We start from the raw sequence: 27,762 nt of genomic DNA, 5'->3' as shown, positions 1-27,762 counted from the left end.
TATAAATTTCAATAGCAAATTATTAATTTATATAGGGACCAGTTGAAAAGGAAGAATATGGGGCGTTGAATTTTTACTAGTCATATAGAGGCAAAAGACCGATATTTTCCTACTATTCAATTAACATTTTATTCATACAGAAATTTGAGGCTGTGTTTCGTTGCACCAAAGATCATGATTAAATAGTAATTTTGGTGGTGCAAATATCATGAAATTTCATGATTAAACAGTCTAATTTTGGTCCAAATGATATTCCATGAATTTGGTGTAACCATTAATTTAATAGGAATTTTACAAAGCAATACCCAGTTAGTATAAATTTTTTTACCTCATCAATCGGGTATAATTATTGTTCAACTACCTTCCCATTACATTTCTTTAACAGTGGTTGGGTGGGTGTGCAAATGGCTTGGCTGCTTGGGTGGCCCCACCCTGATATTTATGTAAAGTCTTCCCCAACTACCAGGTGCGTCATCTCAAGTCACGCCAATGCCCAAAAATCACCCCATCCGTGATTCAGGGGACCCCGGCCTCACCCCCTTACATAGGGCCCACCTTGATGTGTGTATTCTGTATCCCCGGTCCAACCGTTTTTCCAGATCATTTTAGAGCATTATCCAAAAAAAATGAAGCAGATACATTTATCAGGTGGACCGTTCCATAGGAAATAGATGTGATTGATCATTAATGGGCCACAAAAGTTTTGGATCAAGCTGATATTTTTTGCCCCTTCATCCAGGCTTATGTGACCTTATCAATAGATTGGATGGCAAATAAACACTACGGAAACATGGAAACATTAATGTGTGCTATAAGAAGTTTTTAATGGTAGGGTGTTCAATCACCAGTTTTCTAGAGTATGGCCCACCTAAGATTTGGGTCTTTTTCATTTTTTTTTGGAGCATGCCCTAAAATGATCTGGAAAAATGGATGGACGGTGTGGATATAGAATACATACATCAAGGTGGCCACCCGGGGTCTCACCTAATCCGCTCGTCATTTAGATGGACTGCATGATTGGAAACAGTGTACAGGGCAACGGTCTCACCTAATTCCAACTGTTTTCTTTAGTGTTCTCAACCGAATCACAAGTCACCCTGATCATTTGGCTCTTGAGGCCCTTGCCGTACATGAGAGACTCGCCTTGTGGTTGGGTGAATTTCACATAAACATCACGGCATGAGGCAGCTTCTTGAAGGTAATGGAAAATTCCATCAGACTAATGAGGCAGCTTTTTTAAAACCTTTCTGAAAAAGGTACCAGAATGTAAATATTACTGCAGTTTTATTCACGTACAGCACATGAGCTTTGCTAAGCCCACACGCGTTTACAAGTCAGATCACATGTGCAATATCCAAGCCATCCATCACAAGGGTTCCACTATTTTAGTTACCTAAGCCAAGAATCAAGTTGGTCAGCTAGTTAGCTGGGACACAATTAACAGAACAAATGTACGGTGTGAAAAATCAGCTGAAGTTTTCTAAACCGTCAACTTATTTCTAATATCATGGCTCACCTATTTCGGCAGTAGCATTCGCACATTAAGTTGTATCTAATGGATGGCTAGGATATTGCACCTATCTGCCAAGCTAGCACATGTGGTAGCGCATGTATTAGCCGACTTGTACGCGCGTGTGTGGGCTTTGCAAATCTCTCAATGGCCTATTTTTTTTTCACCGTGTTTGATTCAGTTGAAACTGTGTAAACCTTCATTTTCATTCGTAGTCTTGACTGGATTTAGATTATTTTTTTCAAAGAAATAAAAGGAGCGAAATTTGTATACTTTCCGTACTGTTTTGTTACCATGTTTTTTTGCTAACCATGGTCCAACCATATATGAAGCCTCTAAAATGAATGGTGGGCTCAGAACCAGCGTGTGAGCCATTTACTGCTTCAGTTCCAGATCACAAGCAGGCTGGGTGTAGCCGAGGCCTAGTCCCTTCTCTCCAACATTCACTCTTGACACTTAACAAATTGCTATATAATTTCTTTCACGTTTGCTAGCAGAACTATACCCCGACCTACTCATCCATCTGCACAACTCGGTGATTATCTAGACAATTCACCTACTTACCATAGCATAGGAAAAGATCTAACTGGTTGTACATTGGTCACTGCCCATAGACAGGGAAGCTGCAAACTCTTTTCTGGACCTTGATTTCCAAGTTGATGAGAGACTTTGCCCACAAGGACCATCGACAGTGGCAGGAGCTTCTAGGTGAATGGTCTGGATCATCATCTTGTAGGCAAAAGGAGCGTGTTTTGTGTGTGTGTGTGTGCGTGCGTGTGTGTGTGTGAGAGAGAGAGAGAGAGCTAATGCTCTCTACTTAGTTCTGCAATTATTAATGCCACTAGTGCTCCCCGCAAAACAAATAACGAGAAAAAGTCAAATACAGCAGCCATCCGTATAAAATCCAATCCTTGGAATTAAAAAAAGGCCAAACCATAATGGTCAACTGATATGAAGATCAGGTTGATCACAATATGGGTTGGCACCGCCACTATCCATTGATTTTGATGCTGTGTCCTGCACAATGAGCTGACCCCCCTTATTTTCATATCAGGTGACCGTAATGGTGCGGGCTACATTTACCTCACATGTGACAGATTGGTGGGTAAAATGAGTGGACCAACCTTATTTTCATATCAAAACTTATGATCAAGCAGCTGTACAAGTTCTCTCTAGTTCTCTAGTAAAAAGCCTGCTATGGGCAGCTATGCCGATTAAAAATATAAAAAAAAGTTCTCTTGTAAAGGGGAGCGGAGGAGCATGTAGCATTACACAGCAAACTTGGCTTTTCAATTCTAATGTCTAGTGGGTCCATGGGTAATCCAAACCAGTGGTCTGTGGTGTCCCTATTACTGTAGGAATTTTTCAGGTTGGAAGATCCCAACCACCCGTATTGGGACTTTGTTCAGTAGAATGTAGACATTACCTTGCTGTATCCCTTAACTGTCAAATTTTTATTTATTATTATTATTATTTCAAAGATGACACTCTATCTACAATGCATGACCTCATTGTTGAAACACACTCTATCTACCACTGAGCCGTGGGTTGAAACCCAATATTACTCCTCAACTCAATTTGCAGATCACAAATCAAAAAGCTTGGACTGTTCCCATCCAGGAGATTTTCAGGCACACTCCACAGTGGAGCCCAGCAGACCAACGGTCTAGATTGCCAGCCATGGGTCCCCCTTGTCAGAACTAAAAACACAAATATACCATGGTAAAGGCCTCAGGTAAAGGGTCCAATAATGCCCTCTTATTTGAAAGCACAAATGGCATCATTTTAGTGATTGATTCGGGCATCAATCGAGGTGTGTATGTTTCTATAAGAAACACCAATTTCTGTGAGAACAAGGTGAACGTAAACAATTAAAATAGTCTACTTCCTGTGGGTTAAAGATGAGTGGGTAAGAAGAAAGAATCACATGTTTGCTAATGATACGCTTTGGATGTTGCTTTTTTATTATTTCCTGCTTTTGCATAAGAAAGATGCAAGAGCTCAGGCTCAAGTTACAGTGAGGCTCCTCCCAAAAAAAATTACCTTGGAGGAAAACCATTCCAATATTCAATGGATGATTCTCATTCTACCTTGAGAACTATCTTCATGAACTCGTAGACAAAGTAACTGATAGCAGCCGATGGAAGTACCTGGGAAAGAAAGGATTGAAGTGGCATTTTAGCAGATGAGATGGTAGAGAGCATACAAGAACAAGAACATACAAGATCGCAGAGAGGTGTAAATTGCAAAGTTTTTTTAAATAGCAAAATATCCAGTGTGGTAATATCAACAGTTGGGATATTTCTACAGATTGAAGAGCTTTATTGAATGCTAAAATGAAAAAGCACTTCATATTTGAGTTCATATGGTGGTTATTATCAGGTAGGTTAGGGTCTCCTGGGAGTATGGGTGGGCAGAATGCCTTTCCAACCAGGTAAGTGTATTTGATACTTATTTGGGAAAGGGCAGGAAAAACTGAAGTCCGAGCAAGATGCTTTTCATTGCGCATCACCATTCTACCTCCAGTCTGGGGGCATATATTCAAGCATATGCAACTAATAGACGCACCATTTTATTTCTTTTCTTGAATCAGTGTTCAAAAGACTTCTAATCCATATAGGCAAGGATAATCAGGAAAAGAAAAAAGTTTCAACCTACAATCATCAGTTCAAAATCAGATGTATGCGCTGTGTTTCCATTCTTCAGGGATTGCGATTCCGACTATACCTTTGAAACTTTTGGTCTCAAACTGAAGGTGATGATTTGCATTAAAGATCGTTTCAGATGTTCAATCCCCACGCTCACCCATTAAAAAAAAAAAAAAAGTAGTTCCAATGGGAACACGTAGAGGGTGCGTATAGAATCGGAACTACACATCCAGCAGACCCAATCATATATAGACCATGGCCCAAAAATAAGCCTGATTGGCCAATCCTAACCACTCGATTGAATTAGGGATGAGAAAATATGCACTGTTTCTTACCCCGAAATTGAGTGGTTAGGTTCATTGGGGTAGCCTAATTTTTTGGACCTGGACCACATGTGGTGGGCTCCACTGCATGAGCAATCTGGATCTTGTACGGACATGGCATGTGACCTCATGGAAACTCATTTGCAGTAAGTCATGCACAACGGGCACCACTCCATGAAGTGACTAAGTAATGCAGAGAGATGTTGCATACCTGCAGTAAGCTGGGAATCAAGCCAGCATAAAGTGCGGGAACACCACCTCGCTCAAGTATCTTGGCACAAGTTGCAAATGCATTCATCCTAGTTGCTTGAACTTGCATCTGGAGCTGTCTCCTCACTACTTCAAATGGATAAGTTGCGGCCTCAGCACAAGCACCAGCAACCGCACCGTACAATAAGGTCCTGAGTGGGCCCAACTCCAGCTGGTCCAAAGCATTCAGTTCTTGACCTTGTTGGTCCAAAATTCTCTTCTTACCTTCTGGCGAATGCAGATACGCTGACTTCAATATATCATAGACCCCGTAGAAAACTGCACCTGAAGGTGCCATGCTTATAATAGAGGGCACTAAGCCCTTGTAAAGAGAAAAGAACCCCTCGGTTTGAATCATGTGGCGGAAAGCACCAATCACACCACCCAAGGCCTCTCCTCCAGGAGCTACTAACTGGGTTCGGATCTGGAATTTTTGAAGGTATGAAAATGAGCTACCATCATCCATGGATTAACATGTACAAAAACAATGTGAAACAAGCAACATAGAAGAACAACGATCGCTAGAAATGACTGTCAATTCAAATACTGTGAATCTCGTGTTGATGCACAAACAACAGGGATGACTCAGTCTTCTGTAACACCAGCTTTCACATTGTTGAAACAACACATACAATGTGCAATTTTTATCAACAAAAAATAATAAAGAAAAATAAAACATTAGCTTCTAAATGACAAAAAGTCATTGATCTATGAAAATCAAGGTGGACTTCAAATGTAGAACAAATTACCCATGATCCACTTTAATGTCCAAATGCAGTTGAATGGGAATAAAGGACTAGTTCAGATACTGTCTTTCCAGCTAAACAGTAGACTGACCTGATTCTCAGGCCAGGGCATCTACGAAGCAATGGATGGATTGAATTTTGTACCTATGTGCCATGGTGGCACATGTGTGGTGTGCACACGAGGTGCATTACACATGTGTGTGGGCTTAGCAAAGCTTTCAAAAGGAGAAGCTGTGTAAGCTTTGTCTGGGGGAATAAATCACGTTTTCAGGTAACATATTGGTTATCTGTAACTATTAATTCCACAAGATACAGATAGATCCCAGACAAACAATGTGGCACATCCCTGGTTAGAAATGTTGTCAAGATGATACACTGGATAAAATAATAATCATTGCAAGATGAGTGCACCAAAGATATATTGAGGAAAGGTGAGGTAATGTCCTGACAACGCACAATACTAAGATTCATCTGCCCACTGATCATGGTTTTCTATTAGAAAAGCATCATGACGGCACAAGTACTTGATCAATTTAAAAAGAAAACAGTGCTATCAGGATAACAGGGCAGGAATTCTGGATTTTTAGAATACGAGTCAAGAGTCAGATAACATGAACTGGGGTTGACTTCCTGATGGAATTGTTGCCACTTGGATAAGCTCGTTTAAAGTTTAATGATATCATGGGCAACTGCATATAAACTTTTCAATCATAACAGAAAATAGAAGAGACAGCAAAAGAAAATAGAATCTGTGAAAGGCATAGTCTGGAAAAGCCACATACAGTATCCATAGGTAAGCAGAGCATTGTAGCAGTAATTCCGGCCGCGGCACCAGCAAGGAACCTCTCAAAATTGGTTGTTTCTTCATTTCCAGATATTTTGAGCAGTTGTTTTCTGTATGTATCGTATGCATAAAAATTTACTGCCTTAAATGGAGCAGTACGGAGAATGTTGACAAAATTTCCCTTCCAAAAGCCTTTCAAGCCTTGAGAAGCAGCAATTGTCTGGATGAGCTCAAATAGATTCTTCTTTTCACCCCGAACTATATACTCCAGCTTTAGTCGCTCAAGTGGAGCAACAAAAGTTCTGACACAGCAAAAAAGGAGATTTTCAAGACAATGCCATTTAGTGAAAATGAAATGCGGTGAATGCATAACCACCCCCTCAGGAAAAAGAAGAAGATACTTGTGTCAAAATATTGACATATGAAATGACTAAGCATTCTGTGCAGTTTCAAAAATGATATTTTTTCAGCACCCTCACAAACAACTTCTCATTAGCTTTAGTGTTTACATAACAGAATGCATTCAGATTAGAACATAGTAATGTAGAACTAATGAACAACCAGACTATTTTGCTTTGATTGTCCAAAGAAAAAAAAAGGACTTTTCATTTAAAGGTTATATTATTCCACTTGAGAGCAGTAGGAAAATCACTTTTCTATTCTATAAGTATCATTCATTGTATCATATATAAACTGCAATATCAATTTGTACATACAAATACACTGTGTATACTTTGTCGTATCTAGTATGTGCTGAGTGAAACACATGAACCTACCTGTCGTGGAGCACGTATTGGATGTTGTACTACACCACCTTTGCCTCTACCACTTACCAGCATGACCTGTCATACCTTGTGTAGCACGTATTGGATGAAGTAGCATGCTAGGTACCCTTTCCTGTATCACTTCTGGAGTAATTCGTGATCCAAATAGCATTGAAAGAGATTGCTATTCAAACAGATATTGGCTTTCAGAGAGCTGGACGCATTTCTACCAAGAATTCTCTTAAATAAAACAGTTTGTTGTTGATTGCAAAAAGGAAAAAAAGAAAAGGGTGGCTGAAAAACTGAAATGGCCCCTGCAGTTGGTAAGATGTTTAATCGGAGAAACCATGTCGCATTCCTTGGTTCAGCAATGTTATGATCCTACAGTTCTGGGTCATGAAACCTAATCAAGAACTACATTAACACTGGCATCCAGTAGCATAAAAAGCCTGTCAATGTTTTGTCTAGAATTCTGAATGAAGATGTGCCACTCTTGATGCTTTGCACTCCATTTTACCTCACGGAAAAAGATGTTAATTTGGAGGTGTCAGTTTGGATACTCGTGTTACTTGGGAGTCTAGCACAAGACTCTCCACGCAACACTAATACATTCTAGAGGTGTTTTCTCAAGCAAAATGATTCTGAAGTCTAGACACCAACACACTCCCAAGACTTGCTAGACTCCGGAATATCTATATTTGGGCAGTCAATAGGGAGACCACCCAGGTCAATGAGTGATTAGAGACTACCTAAATTGAGAAATGATCCTCGCTTTTTCGCATAGATGCACAAGACACTTCAGTAGCAACCACACTCGTAAGGGATGGAGACTTGAGTCTAACTCAATACATTCCACTCAAATTTTGTACAACTCACTCTATTAGGTGTTTTCTGAAGTTAAATGTCTCCAAACACGAACACACTCCCAGGGAATACCACACTAGGGCACGTTTACATCTGAATGGTCAGTAGGGAAACCACCCATGTGAATGGGTGAATAGGGATCACCCACATTAACCAAACTTATCACTTTTCCCATAGATGCACAGGAAACTCCAGTCTCCATCACACTACTAAGGGATGGAAACAAGACTTGAAGACGATCAACTCAACACCAGTACAACTCATTCTACAGGTCTCTCTCTCAGGCAAAAAAAAAAAGGTTGTTTCTCAAGGCAAATGACTCCGAAAAGCAATACACTCCTCTGACAAAACAGACTCAAGAATACTTTATTTTGATGGTCACTGGGGAGTCCACCCATATTCACAAATGTCATTTGCTTTTCCCATATATGCATGGGAAACTTCAATCTCCATAGCATTCCTAAAACTCTGCTATAATTGACAGCTCCACACGCAACTCAATGACCATCATCATTAGTCAAGATATTTGTTCAAGTTTATTTCCTGCAGTTCCTTTTTTTCCCACAGTTCTCTACTCCCCCCCTGACACAATGCAGACATTGATTTATAAGATGTTCACAAGCGCACAATAACCAATACTCCGCTTCACCTTATGATCCTCTCCAGAATATTTGCCAAGATGCACTTCATGTGTTTCCCATCATGCACCGACAAACCTCCACCTTTAACAAAAGCAATGTTGTATTTGGTTCATGCTTGTGAGTCACACTCCCAGTTTGTGAACAAGAAACTTCGAGAATGTTAGCAGTTCCTGCAAATTTCTAATAGATGACTAAAACACAACCTATTTCTTTCACATGTATAAGACCCACTGCCAGGATTGCCAAAACAGTTGAGCTCGACTGCCTGACCCATGACCTGGGGGCCAATGAACTGGCACTATGATAAGTAGTCAAGCACAAGCTTATTCTACCAAGATTTATTGTCTGGCCGAATCCAATACTTGACTTCAAATTATTAGAAAAGACAAATGCTCCAGTTCTCTCAGAGCACAATTGAGTTATAGTGCTCCTAGCAGCCTAGATTCAGTTAGTCCAATCAGTTGGTCTAAACTGTCCACTATGTCCGGTACGTATTTCTCAGTTTACCATGCAAAAATAGCACTGATTAGATGATCCATCTATCCTTGATTTGGCCATATTTTCTATGCCATTCATTTTCCAAGGCATGGAAGGGATGGCTAAGATTGCCTAACAAAAGTGATTCTTTAGAATCATAAGCAATCCACGATGGTCTCTAACAAATAGATAGATCACATTGTTAATTCGACCTATTTTTTTGTAAGTGATCCTGACCGTCCTATTAAATACCACTGACCAAATGGTTAATATTTGTTAGATTGGTGAGATGTTGCATGGTTGCCCATCAAATGTGCGTTGGACCTATTGAACAGCCGAGAATCAATGGATTGGGCAGTCCAAGCGCCCCACTGCAAATAAATGCAACTAGGATCACTACAACTTATAGTACTCTGAAAGCACCAGAGCATTTCTCATCAGAAAATACGTGAAGAAGCAGGCAGCATAAACATTAATTCAACATACACACCACCAATTGGGAAAAAGAATCAACAATAAAAGTAATCCCCTCATTTCCATTCTCAAACCATGAACCGACATTAAAGAATCAAATAAAACTGAAAAGTTGTCAAGAACAAAAGTCTAATCCCCACAACAAATGCATAGATGATCCAACATAAACAGAAAAAAAAAAATCTCAATAGAAATACAATCAAATACCTGCAGTCAGTCAAACATGGTCTTATCAAGCCCATTCATGTGGTCCACATGCAAACATACGCACCGATATAGCAATTGTGCAAGATCTGAGCTTTCCATCAGGTGGTATACACTGTTTACATCTTCTGGAATAAAAAAACAAATCAGGAGGTGGGCCACAGAATTCAGAGCAAACGGATAACTAAAGCGATTTCTTTCTCAAGCCACCATTTGTTTTGCACATTGCAGCCCGGAATAGGAGAAAAAAAAAACGCCCAAATTTAGAACAGAAGATCTAAATAGTGTGGCCCACCTGATGGAAAACTCGGAACTCGCACAAGTATGCACAGCAAACCTCATCATAAGCGAAAACCAATTGAACTTGAAATCGGAAAAAGAACCAAACCTCGAGACCATCGCAGCAATAGCACCAGACCACAGATGCTTAGTTGTGTTCATTGCACTCGCGCCTGCTCCTTGAAACCTCCCTTTCTCCTCCTCCACTTCCTTACTACCATCAAAAACTGCCGCCACCTCCTCCGAGCCCTTCTCCCCATTCTGCCCTAGAAACCCCTCGTTCCCTTTAATTGACAAGCTCACCGACAGAAAAACATCTCCGAATCTCCTCCCCCGCCGCGTAATACCTGAAACGGCCGGCTTCCGAAGCCGAATCGAAAAACAAGAAGAACAGGAAGAAGACCTCGAAGCAGAAACCGCGGAATTCCCCGTCGTGATCGACGCGACGAAGGAAGCAGGGACGGAAGATTCTAGAAACAATCCCCCGCTGCATTGCGATTGATCCGAGGGAAGAATTAGATCCGAGGCGAGGGAATCTTTAATCCAGATCTCGAACCCTAGCATTGTAATCGATCAGTCAGATAAAACGGGGAGAAGAGGGAGGGAATCGAGGAGCTAGGGTTTTCTAGGGTTCTGAGTGACAGGAAGGGTTTTCCTAGGGTTTCGAGGTGCGAGGACGTCGTCGTCATCCGTTTTTATCAGGAGGAAGCTTGGAAATGACGATAGAATCGGGTTTTTATAGAGATTCGGAGATGAGAGTGAGAGGATTCTTCTTCTGCTGCAGCTTGCCTTGCTTCCATCGATTCGACGGATGCTATGCTGATGTTGCAAGCCGTTGGGAGGTTTTGGCTCTTCTGGGTTTTAACGCCCAAAACGAGGGGTTGGGAAGTTGGGAGTACGTACGGATCTTTTCTAACGTGCGCGGGATGCGTGTACGAGTTTCGCCGCACCCGTACCGAATCGTCTACAACATTTGTTTTCCGCAGCGCGAAAATACCCAAGCGCTGTGAGGCCTCCCATGTTGTATATATAAATCAACTCCGTCCATCATGCGAGAATAATTATTATAACCGTAAGTGACAATATCAACCTGAAAAAAAGATCTGATGATCTACGCTAACGGGAACAACGTAAAATTACTTGTAAAAAATCTAAGTTTACCTGGTGTGGCTTACAAAAGTTTTGGATCACATTTATTTTTGCTTATTAACTTAATAACTATGATTTTAGTCTTACTAACGGGTTTGATGAATATATAAATTGTGGTGTCCTCATATAGAATCCTGCCGGTGGCATCCCATTCCAATTGCACCCTGTTTTGTGGCCCACCTGAGTTTTTGATCTAAATGATTATTTTCTTAAAGGTCTATAATCGATGAAAGAACATGATGTATGGAGTGGATTTTAATATTGAATATGGTGGGCTCCACATAGTTCGGGTATGTTAAGCCGTTGTAAAACTGGCGTTATAAAAATACCGGTCCGCTGCAGGCTCCCGATTGCCGCATTTTTCAGGTGGAGAATGAAGAAGAGAAAAGCTTCGATACTCCGGCAGAGTGCGATGGTCCATACACAGGCACTTAAATTGCATAAGTGGAATACAACTAATTTAAAGCAAACTACTTAAATTGTGGCCTTTCTTTAGATGTATCATCAACTAAAAATTAGGCTTATTTTATTTACTGACAATCCGACTGGTATACATTATTGGACGGTTAAAAATGAAATATCCAACGTTCTTATTTCAACAAACAAGTGTCCTTGAATCAGAGGCCAGGATTGTTCCAGAAAAACTGAGTTTGGGATTCTGAATTAACTATAGTGACCCCAAAATTTTACAAAGTTTTATTTGAGTTAATGTATGCCTTATTTACAATTTCTGGAATATCAAGCGTCATCGCAGCGAGAGTATTTAATAACTTCCCAAACTCATGGAGGCGCTGTATGCTAATAATCCACATACATCCATTCATTTACCGCCAATGTGTTAATTTATGAAATATCCGGTCCGTCTAAAAGGTAGGATATGATATGATAATTACGTATTAAATGGTCCACAATTTCCATGGATCAAATTATTAACTGTGCACTGACTCATAAAATCGGCTGTCCAATGATTTTGATGTTATCTATGTATTTGGAATTTTTTTTGAAACATTTGTTGCCTAATATACTATCCATTAAATGGTCCACAATTTCCATGGATCAGATTAGGTTCATATAATAAGTTTTTGCAGAAAAAATGGATGTACTGAAAGTTCACATACAGCCGCTGTATGTTATCATTTCTCTCGGGAAGAATTAGATGATCCTGGGACCAGTAAAGGCATCTCATCCTCGGTTATTATTATTATTATTATTTATAACAGATCACCAACCGTATTTCTCGCCCACGTGCAAAATGACGTCCGAGCCAAGTGACATGGTCAGAGGAGATCCCTGCCGCAAGTCGACGTCAATGATCTTGATCGGCCCACCTAATAAGTGGAACGGCCAGATTTTAGTAAAAGGTGGTTGTCATAGGACGTGGATTGGCTGGTGTACCACACACCAGAAGACGAGTGCAGACGGTCCGATTTGTACGAACGGTTCAAAGGAGATCAATTTTGCATGGCCCCAAAATGATGTACTTATTATGTCCACACCGGTTCATCCTGTTTTCGACATCAATTTTATTGCATGAGCCAAAAAAGTGAATTATATCCAAAGGTCAAGTGGATGACATCACAAATAGCAGCGGGGGTAATAATTTACACCGTTGAAACATATGTAGGCCCCACCACAACATTTATTTTACATCCAATCTATTTATGAGCTCACAAAGAGCAGGATGAAAATATCATATTGATCCAAAACTTACGTGACCCTATAAAGGATTTCAATGGTAAATGTTCAACCTCCCTGCTTTTTATAGTGTGTTCCAATTTACTTTTAGATGTCACGCTTCGAAATTTGGATATTCAAATAAGGTCTTCAGGACTTGAATCCCAAAGTTTGTGGGTTATAATAGAATTATATTTTTTTCAATCCACGTGATTTAATCAAATTCAATAAATATTCAATATTATCTAAAAGAAAATATAGCTGAAATATTTATTAAATTCAACTCGCTTGATAGTTTTCCTATTTAACATTGAAATTTGAACATAAATTAAACTTAAATAACAAAAAAACTGAATTGAATTAAAATTAAACTTAATTTTCTATAAAATAAACTAATAGTAGAGGCTCACCTACTCGTAGTATTCTAGTTCTACACCTGTGCATTTTTTTGTAGTAAGGTAAGTATAATAGTTCAGTAAGGTCATTTCTTCCTCAAAATTTAACATCTTCAGATAAAATCAAATTTTTATAACAATAGAGGAAAATATAATATAGATAATGAATTTAAGCAACAGAATTGTGAAAATACGATGCATTATGTGATATTTTTCATGAATACTTATAACATTTGTATCATTTCTTACAACACCGTACCCAAATGGATGATCACGTTGCATTAACTCCCACGCACTGGTACCTCATAGTGATGGACCCCTTTATACATAAGCTGGTCAGACTATTGCTCCAGTTGTACCTCTGACGTATGTCCACGTATATAATTGTACTCATACGTCGTGTACAAAGGAGACCCTAAAGGATCCAGTGGGTTCTAGGGTCTTTCACCCAAGGGACACGACTACCCTACTTGCTAGCTTTAGGGACTCTCACCCAAGGGACACAATCACCCTACTTACTGATACAACTATATTTTTTCTTTCTCACAATTAAATAATCAATAGAGAAGTATGAATAACATAAATAATTATAAAATCAACAAAAATAAATAAATAGTAATTTACTAAATCAAATTTCTACAATATAATGCAGGTTTTATACGAGGTGCATAAATTCGATGTTATTAAAATTTAATTTCTAAAATTTGTTAAAATATCAAGTTGATTTCTGTAATAGTGCTGGAAAATTTATAAGAACTCCTGAAAATGTTGAAATATCAATTTTGTCTGAAAATTTGAATTTTGAATTTATTTACTTATTTGCAATGTAAATAATTTATTTTATTTAAAATTTAAATTGCTATTTATTAATTTATAAAAGTTTAGCTGAACCTTATATTTAAATTATTATTATTACTATTATTATTATTTTATTTTTATAACTTAACGTATAGTTTAAATTAGAATAATAATTAGAAGTTTGAATTAATATCATATTAAATTTCGACTTAATTAATTTTAAAAATTATACAAGTCAAAGTTCATAATACTTACCAAATAACTAAAATTTTAAATTATAATTAATTATTTTTAGAGCTTTCAAAGTCACCTTAAATTTAGATTTACATTAATTTAATTCTTATAATAAAATAATAATAATAACAATAAATTTTAATTCCCAATTAGTATAATTAATATTAATTCTCAAACTCTAAAAATTAAAATTTTCATTTAACTGCTTGTTAACAATTTAATTGTAACCATTTTACTTTCAATTAAATTATCAAATCATTTTAATATTTGAAATTTCACTCGATCTATATTATTTTAATTAAATTAATTATTACTTATGAAATTAAATACATATATTAAATAAGGCTTAAAATTTACAAATTATTTTAAATTATTGATTCTATTTTTTTCACTAAAAATAATTCTAAGTTAAATTTAACAATTCTGATATAAAATAATAAAATCTATCTGCATATACTATATTACATCTAAAAAAAAATATTCATAACTTAATTGAACATATTCTATTTTTAATAATTTATCTTTATATAAATGAATTTTAAAATTTAGGAATAACTCATTTTAATTTTAATATCAACAAATAATTTTTTATATATAGAATTTCTAAATTAAAATATAAACTTAGATAAATTGTGTATTTTATTGTAACGCCCCGTTCAACCAGAACACTGTCCTAAGGCGTCCACGTAGGATTTATCGCGGGACTGTTCACTTAAACTGCTCATGTGTGGGGTACCACTAATAAATTAACCCTGGTTAACCCATTAAGGTGGACCAGTCTGGTTATGATCAGACCGGGTGCGGATCGTCAAGCCATATAACCTGTTTGTGCTTGACAATAGCCTGTGCGGGCTGTGCAGCGGCCAAGGAAGGTCAGAAAAATCTATAAATTGGAAAAACCGCATATCTCACTGGGCTTGTGGTCCATTGCGGACCACGGACTCAGTGGACGTCTAGAAATTAATTATCCACATTGTCCCAACGACACTTGCCAAATGCAACTCACCCAGCCTTAACCCAAGGGCTAGAATCTGACACTTGTAAATAAAAATGAGATATTAGGCTTTGCAGCCGTCGGATCTCTTCTATATTTACGACGAGGGCCTAAAGTATTTTTCTACGCCCGTCCACAAAGTCTACAACCCGATCGTGAAACGATGACCGTTGATCGCAAATTAGACCGTTGCGGTAAAACCCCGCATCAGTTTACCTTCAAATTTTGCACGGCCCTTCATCGGGTCATGGAGCACCTATCCTATAAATTTCATAGCCAGGGGGCCATCAGAACCGCCCCAACGGGTAGAATGGACCGCACATGACCACTTAAAGATCGGAACCATGCAACAAAACCTCGCGCCCGTTCGTCCCCAAATTTTGCATAGCCCCTCATCGAGCCAGGAGACACCTACACACCTAATTTGATGGCCAAGGGGATAACAAAGCTGCCCCAAAGTTAAGAAGGGACCCCCACAGAGCCATTGAGGAAAATTGTTGAAACTTAAGGCCAATGCGCCCAAATCTATGAAATAAAGCCCTAAGGCTTTCTCTCATACTCTCACCATTACTCCAACAACCAAAGAGAAAGGAGAGAGTAAAGAGAGAAGAGAGAGAGGAAGAGAGAGTGAAGAAATGAGTGAAGGTGGACCGTAGCTCAAGGTGGGGCCTAAGGGAGTTCAAATCTTGCAACTACTTACCTCTTCCTCAAGAAAAACCCTCCCCCACAACCGCAAGAACCACTCTCTGCCGATTGTGTAGATAATCTCTTGTCCTTTCTTGAAACCCTTGTGTTGAGAGGGGATTTGCATGAAATTCTAACATGCAAATGCTTTGCCTCAGGGATTCCGACCAATCGACCCCAAACTCGACACTCCTAGGTCATTTCCCAAGATCTCAACAAACCATAGGTGCAGACTATTATGCTTAGGTGCCTAACACCAATTTTAGTATAAATTTCATGATTATGAATGTTTGGGTGAAATATTTGAATAACCTAGAGAGAACCTAGTCAAACCCTTACATGATAGATCCTCCAAATGATATGAATGATTTTGTATTGCTTGTTGTTCCTCAACATAATTGGGTATGAATTTGGCAAGTGTATGTTCATCTCATATGTATATTCTTGTTCTATACTTCCTTGTAGTATGTATGATACATTTACCCTTGTTATATTTTTGTGCTATGAGTTATAAAATTCTTGATCTCTCCGCTAACCCCTTACAACACACACGTACATTCATTTTGTAATATTGTTAGTACTTGCATTTATAGAAAAATCTGATTCATATGTTGATGTATGAGTGCATGGCATTAGTTGAGTTTAGATGGTAAACCATAAAATGTTAAAGTGTTACTGAATACCATTAAATTCCTAGGTTGGTTAGAAAACTGAGGAGAGTGAAGGTGGTCCCGTTGGTAGGAGTGTCTTGAGGCTAAACCTGTGGAATTGGACGGGTTCAAATGGGCGATAGTAGTTGGACTACATGGGTCGCTTGTACTCGATGTCATCTGTCACGTACTCGCCTGGACTCGTACGGTCTAGTCCACGTACTGATCAATCTTGTTTGTTAACCCTATCTACTCACGCCTGTATGAACCTGGAATGCCTTTCAACCGTTGAAGCCCATTGATAACCAATTGAAACAGATCCACTGACTCGAGAGCTGGGCATGGTAGAATGGGACACTGTGTTCAATCTGTTGGCCTACGATGGGGTGACGAGTCTCCCCATAGTGACCGTGAGCGATCCCATTTTTCAGCACTCCCCCATGTGCTTGAAATCGGGGATGGTGAACCTGATGGGATTAAGGATCGCGGGGTCCTGGTGACCTTAACCTTTTAACCAGTTGAGGGCATTGATATCGTGGGGTGTACTAGTTTTCCCAATTTGCTAGATGAAATGAATTAATTAAGAACTCGGTTAACACTGTTATGATCGTAACGCACTAGTTAGGTTGGTAACTCGGCAGTTGAGGTCGCAATGAGAGAGTGTTGGTCATATGCGATTGTTAGATGAAGTCGCTCAAAGGAGTGTTGTTGCAAGGGCATGCATCATATCATAATACATGCATATGCATTAATAAGACTAGTTAGAGATCTGTGTATGTATGTCTTTCATTAGATTCATAATATAATTGATGTTTGTTGTAACTTAAGACTAATATCACCCATTGAGTTGATCACTCACTCTCACTCTGGGGCAGTGTTTTAAAACACCAACCAGACTCTTCAGTAGCTGTAGGTGACGCTGTGTTCGAGGAGCCAAGCGGCGCTGACATTGATGAGGAGGATGAGCTGTCCTACTTCCAGTTGATGGGTGGTTCACCACAGGTTTAATAGACGGATTTTTTGGATTGTTGAGTGGTGGACTCAGCACACCATTCCTTCGGACGTATCATTCTTTTATATTTTTACTAGGTGACGCCTTGTGCGACCTATTGATATTATTTTGGACTTGTATATCGTTAGTCACTTCCATTTTAGTAGTTTATATGTGATTGTGATTCATGCTCTAAGTAATTCCTTGCTGCTTATGAAACCGGATTAAACTTAAACAGTAAAATTGGTTATAAGTGATACCCGAGAACTTGGGAGTCGATCATATGCACGACCCCCAAATTTCAGGGCGTTACATTTATTACGTAAATTTATTTTATTTTACTTTATATATAAATATATATACATAAATTATTTCAACATTAAATATCAGAAATATATAAAATAGAAATTCATAAATGAGTAGGATTCCCTACATAATAATCAATTGACAATAATATTCCTATCAAAATTTTGGAATAAATAAGCATAATAATTAATTAAAAATGATAAACCTTAAGATAAGATCACCTATCTTAAAAGTCTGATGATTCGGCCCCGCTTTAATCTCTCTCTCTTGATCTGTAGAGCTCTCTCTCTCTCTTGATCTACCGAATTTTCTCTCTCTCTTTTCGATATAATTGAATCTTTGTTTATATTTTTCCTTCTTTTTTAATGGATGTAAGGAATGAGGTGGAAGAATGGAAAATGTGGGTAGTTTCGTTTCGTGGGAGGGTTCGGTGCCCATTACCGTACGAAAAGAAGGAAGAATGGCGAAGGTGGGTTAGGCGGTGGAGACGTGCGGAAGATAAAATTTTTATTTTTATTTATTTATTTTTAGATATGGTGGGTCTCACTAATGATGATATAAATCTACTTCGTCCATCATCTTGGCCTGGCCATGAGAGGATATAAGGTCAAAATGAGGTTGATCCAAAACTCAGGTGAGCCACATACAAACGGATGGTGGGGTTGGTTCCCACAAAAAAATGAGTTGTTACATTAGATCTGTCTTATTTTTATTATCAAGCCTTACTAGGACCTCGCCAAATAGATGGATAGTTTGGATATAATACATACCTCGTGATGGGACCCACAAAACTTGCTGACCTCAGTACACTAGGTGTGTGGTGCACTGGCTATTCCGCTTCCGTTGTCATAGTGCCTTCCGAACAAATGGAAGCAGATTGGCTGATGTGCCACCAACCACCAACGTTGGCCTCAGAAGAGGGGCATGATTGGTCCTCTCCTCAAGTTCCACAACGTACCGTTCAAAAGAGATCAAAGTTATGTGAGCCCATGTATCCACAATGTCATCATTTTGGAGTACGAGCCCAAAAATAAGGCATACCCAAAGCTTAAGTGGACCACACCACAAATAGTAGTGAAAATAATGATTCCATAAGGCCCATGATAATAGATGAAGAGAAAAAACAAATATTAGATTAGTCTAAAACTTTTGTAATTCAAAAACAATTTTAATGGTAGATGTTTAATTCATTATTAGTTTCTGCTGTGTTGTCCACTAATCTTTGGATTTATCTTATTTTAGAGCTTAAGCCTTATAATAATATCACAAAATGTACGGACAATTTATATATAGGTGTACCACCCACACCAGCGTCCAAAGACGAACTCTCGGAGTACTTCAGACCCCAAGTTATGCTGAACTCTGTAATAATGTATTTATTATATCTGCATGGTCCACCCATTCAGTAATATCATTTTAAAGCATGCACTCAAAAAGTAACATTCAAAGTTCAAGTAGACCACACCACATTAATTAGCAATGGGGCAATAATTCCCACTGTTAAAGCATTTATAGAGCTACCACAATGTTTATTTTCCATCCCATCTATTTATAAGGTCACGTAGACATGGATGAAGGGAGAAGAATAAATATCAGATTGACCCAATACCTCTATGACCCTATTAAGGTTTTAATGGTAGATGTTCAATCTCCCACTGCTTTCTACACCATGGTCCACTTGATCTTTAAATTTGTTTTAATTTTGATCCTAAGCCTTACAAATATTTCATAAAATGGACAGATGGTTTGGACAGGACACATACCTCATGATGGGGCATAAAACTTGTTGACCTCAACACATCACCCATTGGCTTATGTACCACACACCACCACCTAGTGCCACAGGGTTATGTGGGTTGCATAAAGAGGTATGTTGTATCCAAACTGTTCATCCATTTGAGGAGCTCTTCTAAGCCTAAAAATAAGATAGATTCAAAGATCAAGTGGACCACACTGCAAAAGATAGTGGGAGATTGAATGTGTACCATTGAAACCCTTCCAGGGGTTACCGAAGTTTTAGATCAATATGATATTTGTTTATCCTGTTTATCTATTTCTGTGTAACTTTATAAATGGATTGGATGGAAAATAAGTATTAAGGTGGGCCTTATAAATGTTCAAACAGTGAGAATTATTGTCCTTGTTGATGCTTGTAGTATGGTCCACTTAACCTCGTATATTACTCATTTTTTGCTCATGTTATAAAATAATCTTTACTTATAACAAATACAATACTTTAGGGGTCTAGGATCGTCACCACTCGTCTTCACACCACAGCGTACCCACACCAGCCAGGTCGGTGGTGTGGTATCAGATATCCTAAGCATGTGACACGTGGGTGGGAAAGAAGGTGCGGATGATGAGTTCACTCATTCTACAAGCGGGGTTCCTTTCTAGTGATCCAGACCGTTGATCTGATGGGCCTTGGTGCGAACGTATATTCCCCAAGGTCTTGTTTGGCCGGACCAATCCCATGGTACAAGGAGGGATGAAATCACGATATCCCAGGATATCCATGAAGAGCCAAACAGACCGGTGAACTTGTCCCGAGATATAAGCAATCCCATAGATCTTAAAGTGCCAAACAGCCCGAGTGAACTTGTCCTGGGATATAGCAATCCCATGGATCTTAAACCAACCCACTGACACCACCATCGTTACCTTAAAATCCATCCCATCCCTCTTAATCCCATGGGATTCGCCCGGCCAAACAGGCCCCAATAGTCACCCAGATGGGACAATCCCAATTATAATTTCAAAAAGTAAAGCAACAGCGGTCCACGTTCACCAAAAGAAAAAGGCAATTCATACGATGGCAAGGATCTTCCAGGGAGATTTTGAGACATGATGCATCGTGGTGGAGCCCACCATCTCACCAGTCTCAAAAAACCGAACTCACCCAAAAAATTTTCATCGTCTCGCTGTCCAAACATAGCACTCCAAGAAAAGCTTTGATAATCTGGCAGTGTGATGGTTGATAGGCGGGCAGTACTAAACTGCACACGTGGCAAGATCTGACTCAATCAAAACATCCAGACCGTGGGTGCTAACTTAGATGGTCCTTGATCTAAAAATTATATTTTATTCGATTTCCTGGAATACTGGTATATTAATCGAACATGAAAATCAAAACTAGTCAGCCGTCCAATATCAACAAACAAATTCCAATTAATCAAATTAATAACGATTCGAATAATGTTGTATTTACGGTATTTACGACAATTTGGATGACTGAATTGGAGTGAATATGTGACACGTGTACAATTTTTTAAATGCATGCGTATCAACAACCGTCGCACTGCCAGAGTATCAAATCACTCTCTGGTGTAACATGTTTGTAGTATCCCCAGCCCACTATAGAGGAATGGGTAACGCGTACAAGCACGTGTTATCATGATCCACCAAAAAGTAAATGCACAATGGCACGGTATCAGCTTTCAGCTCTGAAAAGTGGGGCGACGATTTAGGTGATCCAGACCATTGGTCTCTCGTGCCACAAAATGGGTGGACCATGCCTTAAGATATCATTCACAAGGAAATAGTAAACGTTTAATTTGTGAATAACAAATAGAAATTAATGGTTCACAATCAGTGGAAAAAGGGCTAAAATTGGTGCGGAAGATCTTTCATTCGTGGATTGGATACTGCCCGTCCCGAGTTCGGCACAGGGAGGGATCCGAGGGGCCACCGTGATGTATGGGTTTCATCTACACCGTCCATTCATTTTTCCATATAATTTAACCGGAAAAGATCAAAATTGAGACAGATCCAAGGGACCACACACCCCGCACACCACAGTGGGTACTCGAATACATGACCGTGTTGAAACTCTTATGAATCTAACACTGAGCCATGAGAAGGGACCCACATAAGATTTAAAGAAGTTGATATTTGTGTTTTCCCTTTAACCGGATTTATGTGAGCTCAGGTTGGATGGCAAATAAATATCACGGTGGGCTGAGGAAGGATTCAACGGTGATCTTCATTATCACTAATTTGTGGTCCAGTTAAGCCTTGGATCCAGTCTATTTTTGGATTTATCCTCTAAAATGATATGAAAAAATGGATGGACGGTGTGGATAAAATCCATACATCATGGTGGCCCCTCAGAGCTCCTGCCTGTGCCGTGGTAGTACGCAATCCGCGTCCAACGCGTGTACCAGAGGGATGAAAAACCTGGACATGGTAGTACCGTTGGTTTTCTTCAGCCATTTTGAACTGGACAGCCAGTAACTGACTAGCCAGGTCAGTCCTATTCGAAAATTTGAGTTTGGTTAGCCTGGCCTATAGACTGCCGTAACTGACTGATTGGGAAACATCTATTGGACTGTTGAGAACGAAAGAAATCTGACGATCTGAATCGGATAGACAAATGTCCATTAATCGGTGATCGGGGCCATCCAATCAACCTAATTTTGTGATTATGACCTATCTAGAGTCGTCCCACTTCTTCGAACGGTTACAGATGCCACGTCTACAATCCGTTCGTTCATGCCGATAAACCATCAAACTCGGCCCGCGTATGAAATAACTGACTGCTGCGAGCCTGCAATTGCCTGTCCAGCTGTTCTGACGCTTGAGGACTGCGAATCGTCTTACTTGAGCTGGCTGACAGCTGCGTGGTACAAACATACATCAGATCAACCCCGTCCATCAGATACGATGCTACATTTTCACCGTTAATTCAAACAAACAGTCTAATATAAGACCTACCTGGGCCACACGATTTTAACGGTGGATTTCCCATCTCAACTTTTACCCGAGTCGTAGCCCAAATGAGTATTGAATTAGCTCCGATAACAGGTGGCCCACCTGATGGACGGGGTGGATCTCATTCAAATGAAGTCGTTTCGTCCACGTCAGCTAAACTTCACGCCAAGTCCCGCAAGCGTTTCTGGGTTCTTCGATGGTTTCTCTCGTACGCGGATTGCGTGGTGACCCTACCACCTCGTACCTCCATGCTGTCCGTTTTAACAGGCTATTCTAGCGTACTGAGTAAACTCTGTGAGGTCCACCATGATTTATGTATTTTATCCGTTCCGTCCATCCATTTTACCAGATAATTTTAGAGCTTGAACCCAAAACTGAAATATATAAAATGATCAAATGGACAACACCATAGGAAACAGTTGAATTGAACGTTTACTGTTGAAAATTTCTTGGGGGCCACAGAAGTTTTGGATCAAGCTTATATTTGTCTTTTCCATTAATCCATGTCTTCATGATCTTATGAAAAGTTTGGATGACAAATAAACATCAATGTGGGGGCCTAGCAAGTTTTCAACGGTGGAAATCATTATCCCAACTCTTTCCTTTAGTATGATCCACTTGATCTTTGGATATACTTCAGTTTTGGGCTCAACCCCTTAAATTAGATGGAAAAAGGGATGGACGGAATGGATAGACCACATAAATTCAAGGTGGGCCCAACTGAGTTTATTCAATACGATAAGAACGCTGTGTAGCTCAGTACGCAACCCGATTTCCTTTAGAAGCATACACAAAATCGCACACCACCGATTGACGGGTCCAGATCAAATGCCGGCCCAAACAAAATGTGCAAACTCGAAGGGGTATTACCCCACTGGGGGACCCATCCAAAGATTATACACTACCATTGATGTTTTCAATATGTAGCCCATCGTTTGCTGATCCAAACCGTTGATCTAATTGGCCACGCTATAGGTGTAACGTGCACAAAGGGGTTTTCAATATTTGCCCCATCGTTGGCTGATCCAAACCATGGATCTAATTGACCACGCTATAGATGTAACGTGCAAAAAAGGACTCCCGGATTGCAATATCCTAGATGTAAGATATTTGTCCCTTTTATTGGTCTACATTCTCTCTCAACCATCTATTTGTTGACTATCTTTTGAAGGGTCAGGATTCTTCCAATCTTGGGGATCTTTGTTTGTGGGACATCCGCAATACAGTCAGTGGTACCAGCTTTCTGTTTGGATCACTAAATCATGGGCCCCACTTGCTCTCACGTGTACCAACTTAAAACCCGAACCTTATGTACGTCCTTGCAGCCGAGTATTAAATCTTGTATAGATTGGCCCCACTTGAGGGGTCATAATCACGACTTGCACATGGCCCAATAACACCCTGATCAGACTATCACAACCATCCAAATAAGGGCCTTCAAAATTGATTGTAAGATCATTTTCACCATCACCGTCCGTTTCACATGCCCTCAATCATTTGGCTTAAATCATTCAAACCATTGTTATTTTTAGGTCATGTGCTATGGATGTTGTTTACACTATCCAACGGTCTTTATTGTCATGGGTGGGCCACACTGGCCACGATAGGAATTTGCATCCGAGAAAATGAAAGCAGCAGATTCGCGAAGATAAACACGGGATAAATTTAGGGATTTATTCCATCCAACATGGGATGGACGGAATAAAATCTTTTGCCGTCCCTTGATGGTGCAAGTGGAAGTTTTTATCAAGTTGTGTGTGTACCTGAATTACTTACAACAAGTTGTCGGGAGCCAATGCAAGGTACACTTCATCTATAAGTTGCGGCGGTTTATATTAAGATAGGATCTTGAAAAATGAAAAAAAGAAAAGATATGAAAATCCAGAAGACACAAAATTCAAGTGGGCCGTAAACAGGAAAGAACATGTAGATGGGACGTCCATCATTGAAATCTTCTTAAGGCAGTGGAATTTTCAGATCGGGTTGACATTTGTTTTTCTCCCTTCACTCAGGTGGGACTCATGTTGGGGGGATTGTTTTTGTCCCTTCACTCAGGTGGGACTCATGTTAGAGAGATGTCCTCGTGATCAAGGGTTGGTTTTGCTCACGAGGCAATGTAGGATCACCACATGCAAAAAATATAGCAAGTAAAAGTAGAATGATTACAAATCGCAATACATAGCTCTTAATAAATAGATAATTTGACTAATAATTTCTATACTTGGACAATGATAAAATTATAATAATCATATTTTTATATTATTGTAATTTCTAACTAAAAACAAAAATACTTGCATATTTAGGTATGAAATTTTTACTGTAATATAATATAAAATTATAATGATTGTACATTTAGATATGAAAATTTTACTATAATATAATATAATATAAAATTATGATTGTTACAAATTTCTTTATTTATTTTCTAAATTTATCCCATAGATTATGTGTCAAATTACATATTTAAACAAACATTATAAAATCATAATGATAGTTGTTAGGAAAAAATATGACAAGTTGGTAAGTTAGCTTATGGAATGGACCAACTCTACAGATATGGCCCGGGCCTCCTAGGCGTTGAGCCTAATTGAGGCCTACATGTCAAGAGCCAATAGGCACTGAGCCAAGAGTAGATTGGAGGAGGCGCAACCAACCCGTGGCCGAGGAAATTGCAGAGAATGAGTTTTAAGTTTGCCGATGCTTTAAGTTTTTTCTTTCCTCTGATGAAGTTCGTGACGAACACATCGCTGAGTTCGGTAAACGAACTGATGGATCTCGGTTTTAATTATTTGAACCAGAGCCTGGCAGCATCAAATAAAGTAAGTGAACAAGCTCGGCATATGATTGCGTCCGAGGTATCGTGCAAGTCTATGTAATGATTTTACATTTCATTAATAATATATTCACAATTCAAAGCTACCCATATGAATGGGCCTGATGTTGATCTTGGGTTTCTTAACGCTTCCTAGGTGCTGCTATCTCAGCAGTCCCTTTTCCCTGTTTTTCTTTTCCTTTTCCTTTAATGCAAAGTTATCTTTCAAAAAAAGAAAATTCAAATAAATCCTAAGATAATCTCTATACCATCCATCATCACCACAAATGCCAATTTCTTACAACCTGCCTATGCAACATGAGTGTGACATCTACCAAATCAATCAGCCTTGCCAAATCACGTTAAGACATAATAGATGAGGCAAATCCCGAATTCAAGTAGACCACACGGTACGAAAATGTGGGGACTGAAAATCCACAACCAAAACCATCTTAGGGCTGAAAAGTTTTGGATTAGGCTGATATTTGACTTTTCAGTACTTTCGTTCTTAAGGCTTAAATATCATATAAATCTCATGATGTATACCAACTCCCAACAAAATTTCACTGGAGGGCATTTTCACTACACTATTTTCAATTTTGTGGTCCACTAGAGTTTTGGATATACTTATTTTTGGTCTCTTGTCGTGCTTTAATGTAGCAAAACTAATGAATGGAGTGCATCACAAGGAAGTTGCAGTGGCCCCACAGAGCTTGCGCTTAGAGGCTCTCTCCAGGCTCAAGGGCGTGAGCTGCAGGAAGATTTCAACCAACCGCTGTAATGGTCCGTTTCAAGTACACATATGGACGGTCACAATCCCTTGTTTAGCGTAAATTTCTTGCTGTGGCAGTATTGTGTGGGACACGCAACATGGATGGTTGATAATGAGAGCCATCTCTAGATGTGGACCTGAGTCTGACTCGTATCTGCTTTTTTGGTCCCTTGACCATGACTACTGATATACGTCTGTTGATTATGACCCCCTCCCACATTGCCATTGTACATGTGGGAGGCATTTAGCAGATAATCATAACCGTCCAAACCTTAGATGGGCAAATCTCTGAAATCAGATCGATTGGACAATTCGAACCTCTCATGAATGGATATTGGTTCATTGATTTTGGACCCTTGGTTGCTATTCATTTCACCAGTTCATTTGTGGGCCACTAATCAGACGGTTTTCAAGATTCTAAAATGTGACGATCCATTCAGTGCAGCTCAATTTGCCATCACCATGGCAGAATTATCTTAACCATCCGAATATTGGCTTTCGTTGTTACAACCATCTATTTCCACTCCACCATTCGGATTAAAAGTATACTCTGGTCAGAGCGATTCTTGGGAGGCATGTGAAAAGGAAAATAAGGTGGGGCCCCTAGAAGTGGAAGAGTGAGTGAAAGATACCTCTTTTCAACCCTGAGGTCTTGGTACCGATTCCCTAGTGGGGGTGGCTAACGGTGAAGTGTGAACTGACAGTGGGGGTGTACTAACAAGCTAGCTAACAAAAAAAAGAAGGGTGGGCCCCTAGATGGACGGTAGAATCTGTACCGTTCTTCTGGTGGCTCGCCACGGTGTGGTTACTGTACCAAAACTTGCACCAATTAAAATTTAGAATAATTAGGATGTTAGAAAACAGCCAATGGTCCACATTTAATGCCAGAGTTTCCCATTCATATTCAACACTGGCTCAGGGCATGGACCTGTTAACACCCGACCTGATGCGGCTTAAACCGACGAGTGAGATGCAACCATGTGTTGGCACACTCACATGGAAATAAAGGAGCAAACATAGTTGCAGCTGAAAAGATGGTGGATACCTATCTATTGAGGACAAGGAGGACAAGGAAGGCCAGGCATCCAGAGACGTTTTTACTCACATCCAAAAACCAAAGGTAGTTGTCAATTTCATGACACGTGACCAATATGTGCAATACACGATTGATTAGCAGCATGTAGAGGAAGCCTTGTTGAAGAGTTCATTAATAGATTATTGTTTAACCAGTCACCGTAAGACAAGACCTTTGGTGGAGAATTGTTGTTGAAGGACTTGTTTCACGAGAGAATTGCAACAGGAGAGTAAGTTGTATGAAGACAGACATAGTTGCTTATGGTACGTGGGATAATGCTTAAAGGAATCCAAATCTGAATGGAAAACATCAAGATAAGGCCACTACCTAATCGAAAGACCACATGTAGAAGCTACGACCACTGACTCATCCAAAACTATAAAGGTGTCTGATAAAGAAGAGCCAGGGGCTTCATGCCAACACAATCACATACAAGCTTTCGGCTTAATACTGCCCATCCTATGCCTCGTATCTCATTGGACACCTATTTCAATTTGTTTAATCTCTAAGTTTCTCCACTTCTGTCTAAGATCATGTTACAATAAGCTCAAGGTC

The 27,762-nt window shown here is 39.4% G+C and overlaps 1 protein-coding gene across 1 annotated transcript; it reads right to left on the bottom strand.

Annotated features, from left to right (window-relative positions):
• Positions 1 to 3,420: 3,420 nt before the first annotated feature.
• On the bottom strand, positions 3,421 to 10,861 carry LOC131242278 (probable mitochondrial adenine nucleotide transporter BTL3). Its single transcript, XM_058240821.1, has 4 exons — positions 10,073 to 10,861; positions 6,259 to 6,562; positions 4,693 to 5,154; positions 3,421 to 3,660 (listed from the first exon to the last, which is right to left on the bottom strand). The coding sequence occupies exons 1-4, from the start codon at positions 10,525 to 10,527 to the stop codon at positions 3,592 to 3,594; spliced, it is 1,290 nt and encodes a 429-aa protein (XP_058096804.1). The 5' UTR covers positions 10,528 to 10,861; the 3' UTR covers positions 3,421 to 3,591.
• Positions 10,862 to 27,762: the final 16,901 nt, after the last annotated feature.

Source organism: Magnolia sinica, chromosome 4, assembly GCF_029962835.1.
Source record: "Magnolia sinica isolate HGM2019 chromosome 4, MsV1, whole genome shotgun sequence".
Classification (NCBI taxonomy): domain Eukaryota; kingdom Viridiplantae; phylum Streptophyta; class Magnoliopsida; order Magnoliales; family Magnoliaceae; genus Magnolia; species Magnolia sinica.
The sequence above is the reverse complement of the archived record's forward strand: the minus strand, read 5'-3'. Positions and strand labels throughout refer to the sequence as shown.

What these genes read in the sequence shown, in the direction of transcription:
- LOC131242278 (XM_058240821.1), bottom strand. Translation starts at nt 10,527, where the DNA reads ATGCTAGGGTTCGAGATCTGGATTAAAGATTCCCTCGCCTCGGATCTA. An exon ending in TCTGCTTACCTATGGATACT is followed by an intron (nt 5,155 to 6,258) that starts GTATGTGGCTTT and finishes CAAAAATTCCAG; the next exon opens with ATCCGAACCCAGTTAGTAGC. An exon ending in TGATTCCCAGCTTACTGCAG is followed by an intron (nt 3,661 to 4,692) that starts GTATGCAACATC and finishes TTTCTTTCCCAG; the next exon opens with GTACTTCCATCGGCTGCTAT.